At 39.6% G+C, this 22,825-nt stretch overlaps 1 protein-coding gene across 1 annotated transcript in view; it reads left to right on the top strand.

Moving 5' to 3' along the window:
- The window catches only part of plxna4 (plexin A4), a 659,145-nt gene that overhangs the window by 42,998 nt on the left and 593,322 nt on the right, over positions 1–22,825 (top strand). The window contains 1 exon segment of the mRNA XM_055154191.1: positions 5,453–6,797. Coding sequence (XP_055010166.1) covers positions 5,556–6,797 — 1,242 coding nt within the window. The 5' untranslated portion in view covers positions 5,453–5,555.

Genomic DNA, 22,825 nt, shown 5'->3' with positions numbered 1-22,825 from the left:
TGCTGTTTAATTGCGTATTCTTGTAACCGTCATTCATCTGACAGATTACAGATGGAGAAGTCTACGCACTCTTTTCTTCTTTTTGGAAATGGGGGGGATTATGTGTAATTACCCCACTTCTTACTCACTTTTAATCTGCTTAATCCCATTTGATTAGCAGAGCGTTTATGACTGTGACATACATTCAGACACTGTAAGGGGTTAAGATGTGTACCGAAATGTTTTGACAGTTTCCTCAAAAATGTGCCTTACAACCAAAAATAGTAATTTCAGCGCGGTCTTATTGTTTTAGATTACATAAGCAGCACCAGTTTAGTACAAGCGCTCATAATAATACAGTACAAGCGCTGCAGTTGACTAAGGAAATACTTTGTACCCTCTCTCTGTGTACCCAAGCTGCACTCTGCCCTGGAGTACATACAAAAACAACTATTAATGGTGAAAAAAAAAAGTACCAGGAAATGTAAGACTTGAGTCATGAGTTTAATCTTCCTGTTTGTATATAAATACCAAAAAAAAACAACCAAATCTTCAGCTTTCTCACTCTCCCACTTCCCCCTTCTGCTGTTGTCCTTATAAAGCCTTATAATTTAAATAAAAGTACGATATTTATTGCAATATTTTGGAGAGGCTTATATAACTGTAGATAGGACATTTTTTTGCTTTTAAAATACCTTGACAAGATTGTGGGGTGAATTATTTTTGTCATAATCCCAAGAATTCAAGTAAAAAACATATTTCTTCACGTTGTCTGCGCTGAAATGAATCATGGGATATGTAGTTTCCGATGTTTATAAGCTGTTGCTGCTATAAAACCATGTATTTAAGCAAAGGAACTTGTGATTCGATCAATTGTGACATTCCACGATATTATTTTGAGACTTTTGACGATACGATATCATGATATTTAGGTTATTGTTACATCCATCAGGGTAGCCGCAAGGTCTTAAAAGTTTTAAAAAGGTCTTAAATTTCATGTACCTAAATTAAGGCCTTAAAAAGTCTTAAATTATCATGTCCAAGTCTTATTTTTTTCACAAAGGTCTAAAATTTCATTAGCCTGTTTTTTTGTGTACTCAGCCGGGCTGCAGTGCAATGTTACATGGAGGGAGGGGTAAAAAACAACAACAACAACGTGAAATAACATGAATGAACGTCTAATTTGGAGTATGTGCAAACAATACTTACATTTTTGGTGCCGGCGGCAATGAGTAAACCATCAGTTTCGTCTGCTGCCCAAGATGCAAAACTCTGGTCAGATCTGCTCACGTCGCTCACTTCGTCAGATCTGTTTACGTCACGTACTTCTCCACCTATAGTCACCACTGAGCCACCTGGCATGCATACCCAATCCAATCCCACACACTTTTGCGTCACCATATGCACGCAGATTTCCTTTATTTTTGTTTTTTTTACCTTTTTATTATTTATTGGTATCCTTGCAATTATTTGATTTTACTAATTTTAATATCTTAAACCCTTAATGTCAGGATTTATATACATGTATATTAAAAAAATGTGTGTTTTTGCCTTCAAGTAGATGGTAAATTAAGCGTACGTTTACTCTGAAACGAATCACTATCACCGTACCAACATATCCAGACGCGTTGTTTCTGTGCTGAGCTGGCGGGAAAAGATCGTACATACATAATACTGTGGATGGGGCTTAAACTGAGATTGTTAATTTGACTATAAAAAGAATAGAAATTTGGGTATGTTGCAAATTTGCGATAACAAGTGCCTGCCAAAGGTGCTTAGAAAGGTTCTGCGCATGTACTAACCGGCACTGGGGGAATGGCTTATATCTTGATCCAAACGGTTTGTTGCCCATTTGTGACAGTCGCCTTTAAGTCGTTAATGAGGACTAGTGAAGACAAGTAGAGCGTTTATTTTATATGTCTATTGTCGAAGTAGTAGTAGTTTATTCGGCCATTTTGCAGCACTACAAAACAAAACAGAGTAAAATCCCATAGATCATGACCGAAAGGGTTTAGGTTGAAGTAAAAGGTACTTATAAAGCCAAAGCCTATTAAACAGTGACAGAATTCCAAGAAAAAACAAACAAAATAAACAAAAAAACTGCGTATTAAGAGCAAGTTTACATTTACAATTTTACTTACGACTTACTGTATATATATGAGTATAATATAAATTCATAATTAAAATTCATTCATTCCAGAGCTCTACATCTTTGAAAACACAACTCTTTTATACTCTTTAAGGCTTCAACACTGTTAGACTTTTTAAAAATCATCACTCAATCATCACTATTTTGTATACTAACCCCTCGAACAGAAATACAATCACTTTTTTCTTCATTCTCATCTTCATTTTTGGATATGCTTGGAAAGTGTTTTGTTTTATGAAATCATTATGTTATGCGATAAAAAATAAAGTGGATTGGATCAGAATTCTTGAGTATAGCCTTATTGATCTGGGTGTTGTTGGTGTAAAGCATGAGGCTGGTGACTACCCAGGTGTTCTTGGCTTCATGTTCTGCCATATTCAACGGTGGCGAGGTCTAATGAGCATCCGACCACCACAAGGGACCGCTGTGTTTACAAGAAACGGGGTATTTTCTGTTTGATCATCGACTTGTGTGTGTTTTTCGATATCCGCTGTAAGTTTAATGGTGAGTTTGTGTAAATGACCTCGGAGACCCATTTCTGCAAACACACGCTTTTCTGTCCTAATTATTCCTCTTCCACCTTAAAACCTCTGGCACGCGCGCGGACGGGTGTTCAGCACAATGTGAGGACGAAACTCTGGATCGTGAATCAAGTAAAGACAATCAGGTCCTCACAAGGGCTGAACGATTCGAAGGAAAATAGAACAGAGTTTAGATTTTACCGAGAAGCATTGTGGTTATATTTGCGATTTATGTTTTAATCTTAGGTTTCGGTTCAAAGTTCACATTTTAAGTTAGGTTAGGTTAGGATAGGTCGCTTTATTCGTACCTGTAGGTAAATTTGCTTTGCGGATTTGAGAGGCTGGTTCCACATTTCACATTTAATTCATCCACAAAACACATAAAAACAATTAGAAAATAAAGTGTTACCTTGCTCCAGTGCAGAATAGTTTGTTCCATAAACTATTAGTTAAATTCATCCATCACGCTTTGGCTTTTGGCTTTGACTTTTAAATCCTTTCAGAAGAACTGACGAAAATGAAATGAAATGAAGTGAAATATGAAGAATTACATTTCAGAACGGATCTAAACTGTAGGGTTAGCAGTTTTTATGAAGCCTAAGACAGGATTTTTTGTTGTTTTGCAGGAAAATTATGGTTCAAAAATTGCAGCCTTTGCGATTTGCGTCCATTCAAACTGCGATTTTGGTTCAACCCACAACATAAATCCTTTATTTTTAGATCAGCATCATGATTTAAAGTTAAATACATGTCATTGCTCTGCCTAGAATGTTCCACAGTGTGACATTAAACAGCTCTACCTTGCATTTATTCAATTACAGGTGGCTTTATAGCTCCAAAAACCTAGAAAAACAGATATTATGAGTGTGAGCGAGGTTGCCTCTCCACAGATCTGACCTGCAACTTGGTCTGGTTTGGTCTCCATGAAGATAGAAAGGTTTATACTCAATGACAAAGCAATAACATCTTTAAGGAGAAAAGCATCCACTAGAAAAGTTACACAATGCACCTTGAACATATGGGCTAAAACTGATTCAGATTAGACAATTCGTGGCTTTGATTTAGATTCCCAGTCTCCAGGAAATGAATCTAAGTCCATATTTGGTCCCCAAGAAGCACGGACACCCAACATGTGTGCATTGAGTGTGTGTGTGTGTATCTTTAAGAGTGGAGAAGGTCCTTTTCTCAGAGCGCGCAGTGTCAGCAGGTGAGCCGCCCTATTGGGAGCAAAGAGAGGAATCGCCAAAGCATGCAAATTGCTTTTCCGAGGGGAGAATCAATTAGGTGCATGGAGGCTGAGCGTAAAGGCTGGGAGGGGTGGACAGGGGCTGGAGGATGCTGCTGCTCCACGCTCATCACGTCCTCCGAGACCTCCCCTCTCTCACCCGCTGCTAAGACGACGCTGTTTTTTTCCCCACTCTATTTTTTAATGGATCAGTTACTAAAATAGCATCACGTTAAATGTTCAATGTTGAAGTTGTAAAGTGATCTTGTGAAAATTCGTCAAAACAAGATGCATATGCTTAATAAAGACACACTATGGCTCGGTGATGTATTAAAATAATGTCATTTTTTTTCCTCAGTATTTTCTATTCAGATCAAAATTGATTCCTCAGCATGAACGAGATCTGTTTTGTTGCTATTTAAAATTAAACTGTTGTCAAATTTCTTCTTCCAATTTCTACTATCTGCTCCTTACCACATGCGTTTACTGATGTCCGGCTGTGGACCTGTTAATTAAAAAAGACCCAGACTGATCATTGATGATTAGAAACGCAAATTTAGATTTTAAAGGTACACTTTTAACTTGTGACATTTGTGGTTATTCAGTCAGGTGCTTTTATTTCTTAAAAATGCCACGAAAAACTAGTCGGGCTGGTGCCACCTAGCGCCTCCGCTCAATTTCATTTCTCTCCAGCGACTAGGTCAGGAATCGGAATACACTAGACCAGGCATCTCCAACCTTTTGCGTCCGGTGAGCTACCGTTACAAAATGAAAATGCGGGAGAGCTACTAATTTTAGCAGTTGCAAGAAATTGATTCGATATAAGAGGGCAAGCCTTAGATGTACAGTTAGATATCTATAAAACATTAAACCATTATCCATTTATTAGTGCACCAAATTCAAAAAAACACATTTTTAGTGGTAATTAATCAAATTTGAGGTATTTAGTACAATACGTATAAATCAGAAATCCTTTGGCGAGCTACTTGTAAGGGGGTGGAGAGCTACTGGCAGCTCCCGAGCTATAAGTTGGAGACCCCTGCACTCGACGGTTTCAAAGAACCCCAGAAGTTGTAGACCACGTGAAGAACTGTGAAGCCATAACGTTAAACTCAAGCGCCTGTCTGGGTTCCTTTTGTGGTACAGCAAAACAGGTAAACAAAGCGGTCGAGATGGATGTAGGCGAAGACATACATTTTGTGTTGGCAACGATTCCCGAGATCGAGGATTTAAAGCCACAACAAAGAATGTAAAGAAAGAATGTTTGGTGAATTTTATCAAGGGGAAAGACTTTACTTATTGCCCGTCTTCCTTCCGACCAAATAGCAGCGATTGTTTTAAATAAAAAAAAGTACCTGACTACTGTTGGGCGAAAAAATCCTAATGCTGCGAGGTCATACGGTTTCCACAAAGTGAAACCGGCTGATGAATCAGGCTCTGACGAAAAACATCTTCACTTAAACATTTAAATGGAAAAAGGTGACATTTTAATAGGGCCAGCATTTCATATTTTAAGTCTGACTACGATATCATTGCATTTGTATTAATCTAGTCCCTCTCCGTGTGTTGCTGTTGCAGGTACATGATGCTCTCCTTGTTGAAAGAGGCTTGATCGTGATCGGCTGACAGCACTGGACTGTCCCCTCTTCCACCCTGAGCTCGACCTTCTACCCCAGCCACCATGCCCCTCTCCCGGACACGGACCTGCTTCTTCACCTGCTGCTTCCTGTCTTGCCTGGTTCTCCCCGCGCCGTGCCTCACGATGGTCCACGGCCCCCAGGCGCTCACCTCCGGGTCCCAGGTGATCACGGCCTCTCTCCAGCAGGACCAGTACGCCTCTTTTCACGCGGAAAACCCGGAATGGACTTTCAACCATCTGGCCGTGGACTTTCGCAACGGTAATGTATATTTAGGTGCCGTGAATCGCATCTACAAACTGTCCCCCAGCTTAGAGGTCCAGGTATTCCACGAAACTGGACCGGACGAAGACAACAGGAAGTGCTACCCGCCTCGCATTGTCCAACCGTGCAGCGAACCATTGACGCTGACCAACAATGTGAATAAAATGCTCCTCATGGACTACAGGGAGAACAGACTGCTGGCTTGCGGCAGCTTGTACCAGGGTATATGCAAACTGCTGCGCTTGGACGACCTTTTTAAACTGGGAGAGCCATTTCACAAGAAGGAACACTACCTCTCGGGGGTCAACGAGAGCGGGTCGGTTTTTGGCGTCATCGTATCCTATGGCAACGCCTCACCAGACATGCTGTTTGTCGCCACGGCGGTAGACGGAAAACCAGAGTATTTCCCTACAATCTCGAGCAGGAAGTTGGCCAGGAACTCCGAAGAGGACGGCATGTTCGCGTACGTTTTCCACGACGAGTTTGTGGCGTCTATGATCAAAATCCCTTCGGACACGTTCACCGTCATTCCCGATTTCGATATTTACTACATCTACGGCTTTGCGAGCGGGAACTTTGTGTACTTTTTGACGCTGCAGCCAGAGATGGGCGGAGGTCCCACTACTGGATCGTCTGCAGCGGGACGAGAGCAGGTCTACACGTCGAAAATCGTGCGTTTGTGCAAAGCTGACACGGCTTTCAACTCCTACGTGGAGGTTCCCATCGGTTGCGTAAGTGGAAATGTGGAATACCGTTTACTGGAAGCGGCCTATCTTTCCAAAGCCGGTTCGATCCTGGCCCGGTCTCTGGACGTGGCACCGGACGACGACGTTCTTTTCGCCGTCTTCTCCAAAGGGCAGAAGAGACGACCGCGCCAGGCTACGCAGGACTCGGCTCTGTGTGTGTTTTCTCTCCGGAAAATCAATGAGAAAATCAAGGAGCGGCTGCAGTCGTGCTACAAAGGAGAGGGAACGCTGGACCTGGCCTGGCTCAAGGTCAAGGACATCCCCTGCAGCAGCGCAGTGAGTACTCTTCGCATTTTTTATATTTTATTTTATAGTTTTAATCGATTATTTGCGGCTGATGTCATCCTCATTTCCTGGGGTTTGTGATGCTGAGACTTCGTTAGACTTTAATCTGAGTTTTATTTTAACAAAAAACGACTAGGAAAACTGACTTAGCTGAAACTAAAACCGGTGAGATGATTTTATTTTATTTTTTTTTACTGTTAAACAGGTCTTTCTCTCAAATAACATTACAGTCACAAGTTAGAATTAGCCAACAGTTTTGCAGTTAGTCACTCTCACCTTCTTGAAAAACAAACTCCCAAACAGGATCATAATAACCGTAACACCTCAAGAAACAAAAAAACAAGCTTTTAAGTGGTTACAAAACCTTAATTCTTTCTGTATTAAGGCTTTAAAAAGTGTAGGTATTATACAATGTCACCATATCATTTGATCATATGCAAGACTTAAAAGAATCCAACTTAAACCAGGACTTCTTGAGTGAAAATACTAAAAAAAAGAAGTGAAAATACTATAAATACATTGAAGTTGATTGAACACATAGAGCTACAAAATGAATTGCAGTCGTGAAATTCTTCATCTCTCCGTGGGGTCGTAACTCCGTAGTATAGATTCCTTCAAACATATTCTGAAATACATATAATTCTTGTGAGAGTTTGCAGTTCAGTTCAGTTTTCTCTCAGGTGTAGAGAGACCTGAGAGAGTGAGCTGAATCCAGATTTTCAAGACAAACTGCAGATCTGATTTATTTAAAATACCTTCGAATACAGGGGCGGCAGTAGCTCGGTTGGTAGAGTTCGTGTTTGTCCACTGATCTGAAGGTTGGCGGTTCGAATCCCACTCTCGACGTAAACATCATTGGTTGAGCGATCAGATCCACTGACCCACAGGTTGGCCGGCGTGATTCCAGCTCCTACAGATGACTGTTGTCGTTTTATCCTTGGGCAAGACACTGTGTCCACTGGCTTTGAGGTGGAAAAGCGCCTGTAGAAAAATTTAAGAGTTTGCAGTTCAGTTCAGTTTTCTCTCAGGTGTAGAGAGACCTGAGAGACTGAGCTGAATCCAGATTTTTAAGACAAATTGTAGATCTGATTACAATCTTTCAACCTTAATACAGTAAAACTACCCAACATTTAAAATACCTTTTAATACAGGAGCGGCAGTAGCTCAGTTGTTAGAGCGTTCATCCACTGATCTGAAGGTTGGTGATTCGAATCCCACTCTCGACATAAACATCATTGGGTTGGCTGGTGTGATTCCAGCTCCCACAGATGAATGCTGTCGTTGTGTCCTTGGGCAAGACACTTAACCCACCTTGCCCCCAGAGTCTGTGTACTCTGGTGTGTGAATGGGTGAGTGGTTCCTTGTTGTAAAGTGCTTTAAGTGCCTTGAAGGTGGAAAAGCGCTATAGAAAAATGTGACCATTTGAGAGTTTGCAGTTCAGTTTTCTCTCAGGTGTAAAGAAACCTGAGAGAGTGAGCTGAATCCAGATTTTCAAGACAAATTGCAGATCTAATTACAATCTTTCAGCGTTAATAAACCTGCCCAGTATTTAAAACACCTTTGAATACAGGGGCAGCAGTAGCTCAGTTGTTAGTGTTCATCCACTCATCTGAAAGTTGGTGGTTCGAATCCCGCTCTCGACATAAACATAACCCTAACCCACCTCGTCCTCAGTGTCTGTGTACACTGGTGTGTGAATGGGTGAGTGGTTCCTTGTTGTAAAGAGCTTTAAGTGCCTTGAAGGTGGAAAAGCGCCTGTAGAAAAATGTGACCATTTAAGAGTTTAAGAAGTTTTCTCTCAGGTGTAAAGACGCGAGAGAGTGAGCTGAATCCAGATTTTCAAGACAAATTGCAGATCTGATTACAATCTTTGAGTGTTAATAAAACTGCCCAATATTTAAAATACCTTTGAATACAGATTACATGGACCTTACACATATCTGATCCGTAATATTATGTATTTTGATAATGTTGAGGTGCTGTGCTGTGGTCCAAGGAAAGTAGGATATCTGACAAAGGCTTTTTTTTTGCCGAAACTTTATTTTAAAAATAAAAAAGAAGCTTTTGGAGGTCGGCCATCTGAGTGCGCTATGCATTGTTTACACTTTTGTTTTGCTGCTCCTCGCATTTGCACCTCTACAAGAATTTTGGTGTGCGTTTTCTGTTTCTTTTGACAGTATCGATTCTCATGCAAAAAAGAAAAAATCAGTACTTAAAATTTCTTCTTCTAAAATTGCAGTTTTATATTACATTTTAAATAGTTTTTTTGAAATGCATTGTTTATATAGCAAATATATACTTTTAAAAAATATATTTAGGTTACAGTGGAGCAAAATAATTATAGCGCCATAGTGAAATTTCAATTTAAATTTTCGCTTTTAATGGATGTTAATACAAAACTCACTGATATACTTGCCATCTTATTACATGGTATTGAATCAAAACAAAAAAAATCCTGGTATCACCCGTCACTAACACTTATAATACTCCCCACCACTGCCCCATACTGCTCAGTGTCAAGATTGTCCCATGTTCGCATAATACAGCATAATGAGCCCCGGAGCTCTGCAGGGCAACTGCACTGACGCCGTGTGGGTCTGTGCCCCGTCCCATTACCGTGAGACGCTAACCATCCACTGCCTCCTTTAATCTGCCCCCCCCCTTTAAAACAAAGCAGCTCAATGCGCAGCCAAATTACCATAATTCTATTCTCTGTAACAACATTACAAATTCAGTGATTCGCTTCATTTAATTTCCCACTATTCCACACAGAAAACACGGGACTAAATTAGAGGCTACGTAAAGACTTCATTATGGCTAAAGATGGCCATGTATAGTATTTTGTTTGTTCGAATGTGGTGGAAGAAAATGGATTCAAAAAGTGTAGTCACCTCAACAGAACCGCCCTAATCCTGATCTATGTAATTTATTCTGCTTTATTATACACATTATATACATTCACACGTTTGTTATTACGGCGTCGTGGTGTCTCGTTATTGTCTCTTTAAAGATAAGTTTAATGCCACAATTTACATTCAAAGCAAAAACAACACGACAGCAGTAAAGTTACACAGTTCACCTTTAACTAGAGTTTGGATTCATTCATTTAAAGGTGCACTGTGTAACTTTTTGGTTGGGGGTTCGTCACCGTCTATGGATATGTCATTGCTCTGTCTGGAAAGTTCCACAGTATGACGTTGAACTTCTCTACTTTACATTTATTCAATTACAGGTGTTTTTATAGCTCAAAAATACTTACGAAAAACAGGCATTCTGACTGTGAGCGGAGTCGCCTCTCCACAGATCTGACCTGTAACTTGGTCTGGTTTGGCCTCCATGAAGATTTATGTGTTGATGTGTTTTTATTGTGATTTTAAAGCACTTTGAATTACTTTGTGTACGAATTGTGCTATACAAATAAACTTTCCTTGCCTAAAAAGAGATACGAAGGTTTATACCATGTTTGCCACGTTTACATGAGAACTTTAATTTAGAATAAAAATAATTAAATTCTGAATAAGAATTAATTCTGCTTTAAAAAGAGCATGTAAACGCTTAGTTTCTAATGAAAATGATTATGATGAAGTAAGTGGGTGGTTTATTCCAATTTTAAAGCCGAATTAATTTATTTCTAGATCATGTAAACGTTTATTCTTCTTAAAAATAATCCTGGTCGTTCAGTGCATGCTCATTGGGTCACCCTTCTGACGCGATCCAGACGATTCGGCTCCATCAGTCCTCCTTTCGGGCTTTCATGCACTGCTCTTTGGATTTGCGAGCGGGATGCGGAAGTGGGCTGAGGTAGAGGTTTGTCTTCTTCCTCCCTTCTCCGACAGTCTTCCCTTCTCCTCCTCAGCCGACAGACGTAAAAGCGAGATGAGAGAATTCTCCAGCTGCTCCTTAATTCTCATTGGATCTACCGCGGAAAAAGTTTAGATCATGTTTGTGTCCATGGCGTAACGACAAACTGAGATGACAGGAAAGCCAGCGGCAGCTGAAGTGTGTGTTTTCATCCGGTCGACGTAAATACGTTCCTGTCTCTGTCCAATCAGAACCCTTCCCGACCCTCAGACATTTAGCAGAGTTAAATTTAACGTGTAATTTAACGCCTTTTCCATGCAAACCTCAATTCATAATTATTATTTTCATGTAAACTCGAATGAGAATATTTTAAAGGGCCCATCTCATGCAAAATCAACTTTTCAGAGCTTTCTACCTTCTAAGAGTGATGTGTGGGCCTTGTTTATGTCACCGAAGTGGTTTTTAGATTGATTCGGCGTATTTCTGCCACCCTCCCACGTGACAACGAACTAAAGCTGCTACAACGATGACGCGGCAGATACACCTATGACGTGTTTGACGTAGCAGAAGGTGCTTCGCATGAACACCTAAACAAAAGCGACAGCATAAGCTCATTGTTCTACACTGCAGTGTGCACGATATAATAAGTTTATCTACTAGCGTTTATTAATACTTTACCAATCAGTAATGTTCAGCTGATGTCGACGTCGGTGCTTGCGCTTCGTTCACCTCCAAGTCCACGTCCGATTATGGGTCCAACACATGCGGCTGAACGAGCTTTATCTCCATGATGGATAAAAGTTTATTCCTGCCACTATCAGGGTGCACACCTGTCTCCCCCTCCCTCCCTGAGATGGCGGAGGAAGGGCGGCTCACTCAGAGCCTACGTCACGTTTGGAGGAGCCTGTGCTTTCTCAGGACGGGCGGGGGGATGAGCAATAGTCGGACTTTCATAGTTCCTGGTCTGTGACTGTCTCCAAGAAATCAGTAAGATTTGATAACTATTGTGTAATGGATGTTCCAAAACCCAAATTGTGCTTGTTTATGTGCAGAAGATACAATGTGAAAAGAGTTATTTTGCATGAGATGGGCCCTTTAATTCCAAACTATTTAATTCAGAACAGTTAATTCTGAATTAAAAAACATCATGTAAACGTGGTAAACATAGCAGACAAAGCAATAACATCTCTACGGAGAAGAGCATTTGACGGACCCTCCCCCAAAAAAGTTACACAATGCACCTTTATGTTAAAAAGACGCCCATTATTACAGTTTTCTCCATGTTTATAGCCTACTAATTTAACTACCTTGGGAGTCATTGGATTCTCACGATCGATAACGTTCAACCTTCGTTCACTCGGGCGGTTTACAGACACCGTTTCTCCACATACATGCAGCTTCATCCGATATAAAAACAACTTACATTTTTCCACACATTAGATCATCTTCTGTGTCAGAGCTATAAACCTGACAAGATGAAGCCGGGCCGCTCTTTAGCGCGCTCCACGACCCCTAATATTTATCTGAGAGTAAATCTACGCCGAGGATGGTGCTTTTGTCTGCGACCGTGCGCCTGATAAATCATAACCAGGACCGAGCTGTCAGGGCAGGGGCGAAGGAGAGGAGGAGGAAGAGGTGGAGGAGGAAGAGGTAAGAGAAGAGGAGGAGAGTGGAAGAGAAAGAGAAAAAAGAGTATAAGGAGAAGGAGGAAGGAAGAGGAGGATGAGGAAGAGACAGAAGGGGGAAGAGGAAAGATGAGGGATGGGGAAAAGGATGAGGGAGAAAGAAAAGGAGATGGAGAGAGGAGGAGGAGGAGAAGGAAAAAAGAAGAAGAGGGAGGAAGAGGAGAGGGAGGAAGAGAAAGAGGATGAGTAGAAGGGAGAAGAAGGAAGAGAGGAAGGAAGAGGAAAGAGGAGGGAGGTGGGAAAGGAAAAGAGAGGATAAAATGAGGAAGAGAGAGAAGAGGAGAAGGATGAAAGGAGGAAGAGGAAGAGAAGGAAGAGGATAAGGAGGAGGAAAGAGGAAACAGCAAGAAGCGAGGAAGAAAGGGAGGAAGATAAGGAGAGAGGTGGAAAAGGATGAGGGAAGGAAGAAAAGGAGGGAGAAAAGGAGGAGAGATAAAGGAAGAGAGAGGAAGAGGAGGAGGGGGGAGGAGGAAAGAAGAGGAGGGAGGAAGAAATGGACAGAGAGGAGGAGGGAGGAAGAGGAAAGAAGAGAAGCAGGGAAGAAGGAATGAGGATGAAGAGGAGGGAGGAAGGAAGAGGAAATAGGAAGAGGGGAAGGGAAAGAGGAAAGAGGAGGAGGGAGGTAGAGAAGGAATAGAGAGCAAAAAAGAGAAAGAGAGAGGAGGAGAAAGAAAGGAAGAGGAAAGAGGAGGAGAGAGGCAGAAAAGAGAAAAAAGGAGGAAGGGGAGGAAGAAGGGGGAGAGGAAAGCAGAGGAGGGAGGTGGAAAAGGAGGAGGGGAAGGAGAAGGGGAAGAGATGGAGGAAAGAAGGGAATGATGATGAAGAGGAGGAAGAAGCTCGGTGAAATTCATAAAGTACAAATCATCGAATGTAAACATATTCACTCTTGGCGTATTTGGAGCATCTAACACACAACCACAGGACATAAACGCACAAGTAAATACGTTAAAAGTGAAGCAAATAAGTTCCACTAGAAAGAAGAGGAAGAGGAGGAGGAAAAGGAGGAGAGGAAGGCTTTCAGCACGCGCCACAGTATCACCAACGCTGCATAAATTAGAGCCTTAAGAAGTGAGGCAGAGCGCAGCAGGAGCCCGAGGACTCCACACACACACATGTACCGCAGGATGTCACGGACTGTACTATACATGTGTACGTTAAACCACGACAACAACTCCGCCACAGTGTTAAATCGGGACACAGTTACAGTATTGACAAAAATTCATAGCGTTTTATCTGATTTCCGTGCCGATGTTCGGATCATATTGTGTTCAGTCCGTCAAAATTGTGCTAAAATCTTCCTGTAAATGTCTTGGTTGAGGTTCAAGTATTAACAGAAAAATATAATGTTTTTGAGCTGCAAATTGATGTGGGAAGTTCTAATGAGGTTCAGATATTACAGAATTGTAGCAGTTTTACTAATACTAATACTAATACTAATACTAGTGCTGTCATGCGATTAAAAAAAATTGAGAGATTAATAAATTATGATCTGTAATTAATTAATCTCATTTTAATCTCACCTAAAAATTGCTGAGAAAAGCTTCAATTTGAGGTATTTTCATTTAAATTCATTATTACATTATTGTGGCAGATCAAAAGACTGATATAGAACAAAAAAAGTGACTTTATAAAGTCATTTATTGTTTAACAAATCTCTCCAAATTGGCTGTTGAGCCCAAGTCTTCATGAATAAGAAACTGTTTGCTGTAAAGTAGCAAAGACGAGGAAATCTGAACATAATAACTTTTGTCTACTTAAAGACAATAAAAAGTCCAGTCTTTCCTTAACCATATTAAAAATATTATTGATAGAGAAATGCTTTATATATGAGATCACTGGTTTTAGTCCTGTTTTAATCCTGGTTTAGACCTGCTTTAGTCCTAGTTTAGTCCTGGAATGGATTAATCCTGGTTTTAGTTCTGGTGTTAGTTGTGGTTTAGTCCTGGTTTAGTCCTGGTGTTCGTTCTGGTTTAGACCTGGTTTTAGACCTGGTTTAGTTCTGGTTTTAGTCTGGTTTAGTCTGGAGTTGGTTTAGTCCTGGTTTTAGTCTTGGTGTTAGTTCTGGTTTAGAGGCCCACAGGAGGCAGCTCGGTTTTACGCCGCGTACGCGAGAAAACACGATCCACACGCGGCTCGCGGGAGCACGTCGGTGTCCACGCAGTAACTACGGAAGGAAACGTGGTCTTATAATAAAGAAACTCACATACAGAAACACTAAAGTTAGAGATTAAAAATGAGATTAACGCGATTAAAAAACATAACGCGCTAAATATGACTGTAATTAATTAATCGCAATTAACGCGATAATTTGACACCCCTAACTAATACTACTTTAGCATATCTCCAAAACAACAATTTCTATATTCTAGAGGGATAATGGAACGTAAAAATCAGGGTTCGGTACGTACGTCGGTTTTGAGGTCACGGTTTGGTTCATTTTCGATACAGTATAGGAACAAAAAAAACATTTTCTTGTTGTTTATTTGGATTTTTATTAAACTAACAATTTGTTTTAACATTATACAAATGGGAAAATAAAATAAATGCAAAGTGCTGCTTGGTAATACTAATAAGTTAAATAAAATAGTCTCAAATAAGCAACAAATGTCATAAAATATCACAAAAAATAAATTTCTTGTAAACAGTAGGGCTGAGTATCATTAAGAAGTTGCCGATACGATACATATCTCGATACAGTGCACTTTCGATTCGATATGGTTCAGTAAAAAATAAAGGTTAAATCATGGCTGTGATACTAAAAGTCTTTATTAAACCACTTTTTGGCCAAAGTTCATATGAAACACAAACATTTTAATCGTCAAAACGGTGAAAACGTCAAATGTGCCGCATAAATGAGTTTCCTTCCTCTGAACAAAACTGTAGCTGTAACAAAATAATTCAGTAAAATACACCAAAAAATACTCTTGGCGATATATCGATACAGCAGCCCACGATATTGATACTGTATCATCACATTAAACAGGTACGATATATCGATATTTCAGTATTTTTGCACACCCCTAGTAAACAGTAAACGACACTAACAGTTCTAGCATGAAGTTTTACTCAATCTTCATTTTTTTGGACAGAAAAAACAACTTGGGGTTCCGTGCTGGCGAAAGGCACAGCGCGACGACCGTAGTTTTGCGAGGATTCACGTGGTTCGGAGGGACGTAGTCAAGGCGGGGGGCAATTGTTGTCAAGGTGGCCGCCCTAACTATAAAGCACCACGGGAAACACTGCCACCCCAATCACAGATGAGCTCCTCGCGAATATTAAAGAGCTGAGTTTTCTGTGTAACTGCACGTGTAGTGGCAGAATGTAAACACACATAAATTACGAGAACTCACTTGTGAACAGCCGCGAACCGAACCGATCATCCCATACTGAAACAGTTTGAATACATGTACTGTTACACCTCTACTATATTCATTTTAGATAAATCTAAATCCTACCTCTTGTTTAAGGTTGCACAATATGTGGAAAATCATCCGCATGTGATCCTGAATTTGTCTTGTTGGAGGGTCCGTATATTATCTAATCATGTGCAGTGTTGGGGAGTAACAGATTACATGTACCGGAGTTACATAATCAGAGTACAAATTATGAGTGATTGTATTCAGTTACAGTTGGATGACTGTTACTTTGTTGAAATAAATGGATTACACGGCGGTATTTTCCTGTTTTCCCATTTTGGGCTATATCTCCCCTTTTTTTTTTTTTTTCCGTAATTCCACTTGTTGCCGGACACTAAACCAGGACTAAACCAGGACTAAACCAGGACTAAACCAGGACTAAACCAGGACTAAACCAGGACTAAAATAGGACTGAACCAGGACTAAAATAGGACTAAAACCAGGACTAAAATAGGATTTAACTGGACTAAACCAGGACTAAATCCAGGACTAAAACAGGATTTAACAGGAGTAAATCATGCTGCGTGGACCGTATCTCCTCGTCTTCTATCAATAATATTTTTTAATTTGGTTAAGTAAAGTCTGGGCTTTTTATTTTCTTTTATCAGACAAAACATCTTAAATTACAATATCCTCGTCTTTGCTTCTCTACAGCAAATCAAGTAATCCAAAGTATTCAGATTACGTTACTCATTTTAAGTAATTTAATGGATTACGTTACAAACTACATTTTGGAGTATGTAATCTGTAATCTGTAGGGGAATACATTTTAAAAGTCACCTCCCCAACACTGATCGTATGCAGCCAAAAGTTAAAGAACAATGGAATAAGACTGAGTGAGATGGCAAAAAATTTGAAAAAAAATCTTGAAAGCCCAAATGAACCTCTTTTAAAGTAGTAGATTTTATTTAATTTTCGATTTGATCCATTAGTTCTCATAAATCTTAACCAGGTTTTAAAAAAATATGACCAAATTCATGAATAAACAAAGTCAAAATTAAACATTTACTAATACATTTCTTTGCTCGTCACTCTGATTATGGTTAGTGGAATAAATTTTGGCAAAACACTATTATTTACACTTCTTGAATATAAAAACCTAGTTATTTTGTGTGGACAGTCTCTAGTTTTCTGGTAGCAGCATCCCAGAGTCTGCACCTCCAGCTGAAGACACTACAAGTACGAGATTAACTGCGTTGTCAATTCTGTATGGAAAAAAAAGTCTGTTTGTCACAACACAAACCATTATTTTTAATAGCTCTGCTTGTCAGTCTGTCGCCGTGACGATAAGCAACAAAGATGAGAAGGGCACGCTCCTTTATGTTGGTGTCTGCAGGATTTTCTTCACTTTCATTTTTCTTTCTCAAAACTTTTTAATGTCGTTAAAATGTCTTGTATCCCCGACGTCGTGTTTTGCCCCAATTAGAGAGACAGTGAGCGGTCTCCAGGCTCATTATAGTATCATGCCTATATAAAGTCGCACACACACTTCACACTTTAAGAGCTCGTGTAAGGAAAAGCTTGTTAAGTCTTATGTCTTTTAACAGCCCTGTGATGCTTGTGCAAATTACACTTCAGAAATATTGTCTTTTCTTCTTAGCTGTCAGAATATACAGTGGTTTATTCACTCGGTTTATAGACTTTCGGACATGGCGGACTTTTATAGCTTGTAAATGTCAATAGAAGCATTTCTCAACATAATTCTGTGGTCTTGAATAAAATAAATACATACATACATTTATTTTAAAATGTCATAATTTGGAAATGGGCCCAGTCAAGCAGAAGTAAACAGCAAGGCCAAAAATTCAAGTTAATGCATCTGATATAAAAATGTATTCAACAGATACATATGTACTCTAGTTTATGAAACTGTTGACCTTTTTTCTGTACCATTTTTGGTTCTAAAGTTACATACGTTTTAAACAGACCATGTATGAAACATGGAACAAAAAATATTTCCCAAATTTCAAAGACCTGCAAATCATGTAAATAAATAGATGTATTTCATCATATCTTGTGTTATTCCATCTTTGAACTGTTGATGAAGGTACATGATTTTTCAAAAAAAATGTATTTAAAATGATAAAAATTTGCTTGGAAGGACTGACATATTTTATAGAAATAGTTTTCCTTTCATTTTGAAGTAATATTAAAGTATTCAGGAAGAAAAAAGCGACAAATTATACAAAATCCTGCACCTTCTACTTGTTTGCACAATTTTCCCTCCCCTCCGTTACCATGACCTTTCTTAATAAAAAATCTCATTACTCAAAAAGTAAGAGGTTTTTCAACCTAATCTTGTACCATATGGTAGAAAACTATATGAAGCAAATATTCAAACCAGTTTGTTAAGGATATGTAAGTGAGAACCACTAGTTATCACTGTTTGTATTTATTGCCCAAAAAGTGCTGCATATTTCATTCCCTCCGTTACCGACATGAGTTTTTAAATTTTTTTTGTCAACAACTTGAAAGAATATCACAGGTTTAACTTGACCCTGTTGGAGTGTAACTCTTTCCTACATTCTGATACTTTACTTATTTCAATAGTTCCCTCTAGTTTCTGAATAAGAGACATTTGAATGTAAAAAATCTGCCCCTGTTTCCCTCCGTTACCACTTGACCGGACCCACATATTAGTGGATACTAAAGGATGATACCTAAAAGTGTTTCAAATATATTTCTTGAAGCTTAAACTAGGGATGTAACGATATATAAATATTACAATATGATATTTTCACAATATGCATGTCACGATATGATATTGATTGTGATATGTTGTGAATATGCTGCTTTTTCTGTTTTGGTTTGGACATAACCTATAGAACTAAGATTGAAAAGTGTTTAATAATGTAATTTCTTCATGTTGTTGTGCTGAAATGGAGCAAAGGGTCATGGTCTATGTCAGGGGTCTCCAACCTGTAGCTTGGGGACGACCAGTAGCTCTCCATCCTCTTCAGAGGAGCTCGCCAAGGGATTTCTGAATTGCTCATATTGTCCTGAATAACTCAAATTTGATTAATTAAATTCTTATTATTATTGTAAATCTCTCATGTTGATGCCTGATTTTGTGCACTCATAAACAAAAAATGGTTTATGTTTTATCTAGGGATGGGCATTCGATGAAATTTTCTTAATCGATCGTCGGAAGAATTAACGATCAATTATTGATTAATCATTAACGTTTTTATATTAAAATGATCATCATTATTATTACTATCTGCACTACTAATCTGCATAAATAAATTCAACTTTACGACAAATAAACCGTAACGACTCTAGAGCCACATCAGCCCGTTTGACATTATAATGTGTTTAATTCAGTTTTGTGCAACTCTCACAGAAACAAAACTTAAAACCACATCGCTAATTTGCATAAACTCAGCAAAGATAAAACTACAGCTCTTGTGTCGCTGATGTGGTTCAATTTCTGTTGGATTAAAAGACATGACTCAGGTGAATAACAGGTTAGTGTGACCAGATTTGTGTTTGTCAAAACCAGGACACCGTACGGGGGGAGGGAGGTGGGGACTCGTCATCGACATCGCGCGACTCTCACCTGGTAAAACTTTTTCCCACTGGACACCGAAACATATGTTCCTGCTTTATACACTGTGCACATGGACTCACACTTGTCCCGAACGCAACGGAAAGATTGGAATTTCGTGTACAAATCATCGTTAAATACGCATTTGTGCTTCTGTACGCTGCAGACTGACCGACTGTGTGTGTCTCGCTCCTTCTGATGCAGAGAGACACATGTACTGACCTGTTTGGTCACGCTACGCACAGCAACCTACATTCGGTTTGTCGATTAAAATTAACGTAATCGATGAAATTCTTAATGATCAATTATCGATTAATCGATTAATCATGCCCATCCCTAGTTTTATCAAACTGTACCCCGTCTAAGTTTATGTCCATCTTTAATTCTATTCCTGCGATCCCTAAATTTAGCCTGATTCATTAGACTGTTTAACTTTGTGGAAACCGTCTGACCTCACAGTGTTAGGATTCATCTCTCGACAGTAGGCAGGTACTTTTTTCAAAAATTTGGGAAGAATAACGTCTTTTCCCTTGATAAAATTCACCAAACATTCTCTTTGTTCCAGCTTTAAATCCTCGATCTTGAGTTTTTGACGTCATGGCTTCACAGCTCTTCGCTGGTTGGACGGTGCACAATCTACAACTTTCGGGATCCTCGCAGACTGTTTAGTGTGTTCTGATTCCTGACCTAGTCGCTGGAGAGAAAAGAAATTAGGCGGAGCCACTAGGCCAGCCTGTCCCTAAATTAGTTTCTCTGTGGAATTTTTGTTTTGTAAAAGTAGCTCACTGGAGGAAAAAGGTTGGAAGCCCCTGGTCTATATAGTTACCTCCGCCAAGGAGGTTATGTTTTTGCCGTCGTTTGTCTGTTTGTTTGTTTGTTTGTTTGTTTGTTTGTTTGTCTGTTAGCAACATAACTCAAAAAGTTATGGACCGATTTTGATGAAATTTTCAGGATTTGTTGGAAATGTGAAAAGGAAGAACTGATTTCATTTTGGGGGTGATCCGGAAGAAATCCTGGATTCTGGATCACTTTGAAATTTTAGTTAACATCGTGGTAAATGGGGCCAAAAATTTAGTTTCTCAATATCTCGGTTAATTTTTGACCAAACCCCATGAAATTTGACTCAGGGATGGACAATGGGATCCTCTTTCATATTCCAAAGGCTGATCCGGATCTGATCCAGAAGACTGATTTTATCGCAATTTATATAAAAAATGGGGGTAGTCCTTGGCGGAGGTCTGCGCTCTCTGAGTGCTTTTCTAGTTCCCACTGCTTTTTTACTTTATGCTGCACCATAACAATCAATATAAGCAAAGAGACTTATAATTCGTGTGATGGTCCAAGATATTATAGTGAAACTTTTGACGATACAATATCACGAGATTTCAATTATTGTTACATCCTTGCTTAAATACACCATGTATCTTATAAACATAATTATAATTGGTAGACACTAAAATACAAGCATCTGTATATCATATAATATCATCACTGCTTTAACTTCTTGGGTTCTTTTTAAAGACAATACAGAACCCAAGAAGTTAAAGTATATAAGAAGACAAAATGAACATCTTTGGCTTTATTTTTGGGCAATCTTGCATTTACAGGCATATACATATCTGTAACACTTCAAAATAGCCATTATAAAGCATGAAGAAGGATTGAATTAATAATAAAAAGTGTATAGTATCGTGTAAACAAGTTTCCTTTCTCTGAACCAACGCTGTCACTGAATAATTTAGTAAAAACTTTAAAAAAAGCAGCCCACGATAACAATACAGTTTCACCAAATTTTCAACATTTCAGACACTCCTAGTTGTTATAAAGTGAAGAACGATGTAAACCAAAGCTGTTTAAAGAAAAATATGACACATTTAACTTTCAAATGTGTACAAAATGTGCGTGACTTGACCGATTTCAGCTACAAGCGTATCCCCGCCGAGCATTTTACCTTAGAATAATAGAAGGGCGTTCAAAGTGACATGATGGCCGGTAAAGAGGAAAGAGGGGACGGGCTGTTTCCCCCCCCCAAATGGTTCCGCCTGGATAAGCTACATAATGCATGCTCAACAGTAGAAGTCTGCATCCATAGATCATTGTGAAGTGGCATGTGACCTATAAAAACCGGCCTGCACCCTCCACGTTCACTGTGTCAGCAGAAAAAAAACAGAACAACAAAAAAGCAGAGGCAATGCGATAAATGGGCTCCCCCCTCCTCTCTCGCTCTCGCTTGATTCATCGCCGGCTTCACGTGCGGCTCTGCTCCGTCCTCGCCGGGGTTGGGGGTTTGAAAACAGTTGCGCGGCCGTCGTCTCTTCCGTGAGTGTAGTAGGTCTGTCATGGTAACAAAGTTGAACAGGTCCATATTATTACGCTCTTTTCTGATCTGCTGTTTTTTTTTTCATCACAAACAGACCCGGAGTTTTGTTTTGATTCATTCACACGTCCAAAATGAAAGTCCTGCATATTTAGGCTGAGTTCTTCTCATTCTCTTCATTGAATAATCTTGAAATTCCTTTGCTCCTGTACACGTTTCTCCCTCTCCTCTGTCTGTCTTTCTCTCTCCCTCTGTTATTGTCTCTCTCTCTCCTCCTTTTTATCTCTCTCTCTGTTTTCTCCTTTTGTTTTTCTCTCTCTCCTTGTCTCTCCTGTTTTTATGTCCGTCTGTGTCCCTCCCTCTTTCTGTCTCATTTCTGTTTTTATCTCTCTCTCTCTGCCCCTCTTTCTGTCTCTTTCTCCCTCGCTCTGTTTTTGTTTGTCTCTGTCTCTCGGTTTTTGTCTCTGTCTCTCTTTCTCTTTCCTTCTATTTTAGTCTCTCGTTGTCTCTTTCTCTCCCTCTATTTTTGTCTATCTCTGTCCCTGTCTCTCTGCCTCTTTCTTTTTCCCTCTGTTTTCTCTCTCTCTCTCTCTCTCTGTTTTTGTCTCTCTCTCTCTTGTTTTTGTCTCTCTCCTGTCTTTCTTTCTCTCTCCCTCTGTTTTTGTCTCTTTCTCTGTCTTTCTTTCTCTCTCCCTCTGTTTTTGTCTCTCTCTCTCTGTCTCGTTCTCTCCTTCCCTGTGTTTTTGTCTCTCACTCTGTCTCTTTCCCTCTGTTTTTGTTCTCTTTCTCTTTCCCTCTGTTTTTGTTCTCTTTCTCTCTCCCTCTGTTTTTGTCTCTCTCTCCCTCTGTTTTTGTCTTGTCTTTCTTTCTCTCTCCCTCTGTTTTTGTCTCTCTCTTTCTTTCTCCCTCTGTTTTTGTCTTGTCTTTCTTTCTCTCTCCCTCTGTTTTTGTTCTCTTTCTCTTTCCCTCTGTTTTTGTTCTCTTTCTCTCTCCCTCTGTTTTTTGTTCTCTTTCTCTCTCCCTCTGTTTTTGTCTCTCTCTCTCTTTCTCTCTCCCTCTGTTTTTGTCTCTCTCTCCCTTTCTCTCTCCCTCTGTTTTGTCTCTCTCTCTCTCTTTCTCTCTCCCTCTGTTTTTGTCTCTCTCTTTCTTTCTCCCTCTGTTTTTGTCTTGTCTTTCTTTCTCTCTCTCTCTGTTTTGTCTCTCTCTCTTTCTCTCTCCCTCTGTTTTTGTCTCTCTCTTTCTTTCTCCCTCTG

The sequence above is a fragment of the Boleophthalmus pectinirostris genome, unplaced genomic scaffold, assembly GCF_026225935.1.
Source record: "Boleophthalmus pectinirostris isolate CB_2022bp ecotype Guang Dong unplaced genomic scaffold, ASM2622593v1 HiC_scaffold_18, whole genome shotgun sequence".
NCBI classification, from domain to species: domain Eukaryota; kingdom Metazoa; phylum Chordata; class Actinopteri; order Gobiiformes; family Gobiidae; genus Boleophthalmus; species Boleophthalmus pectinirostris.
The sequence above is the reverse complement of the archived record's forward strand: the minus strand, read 5'-3'. Positions and strand labels throughout refer to the sequence as shown.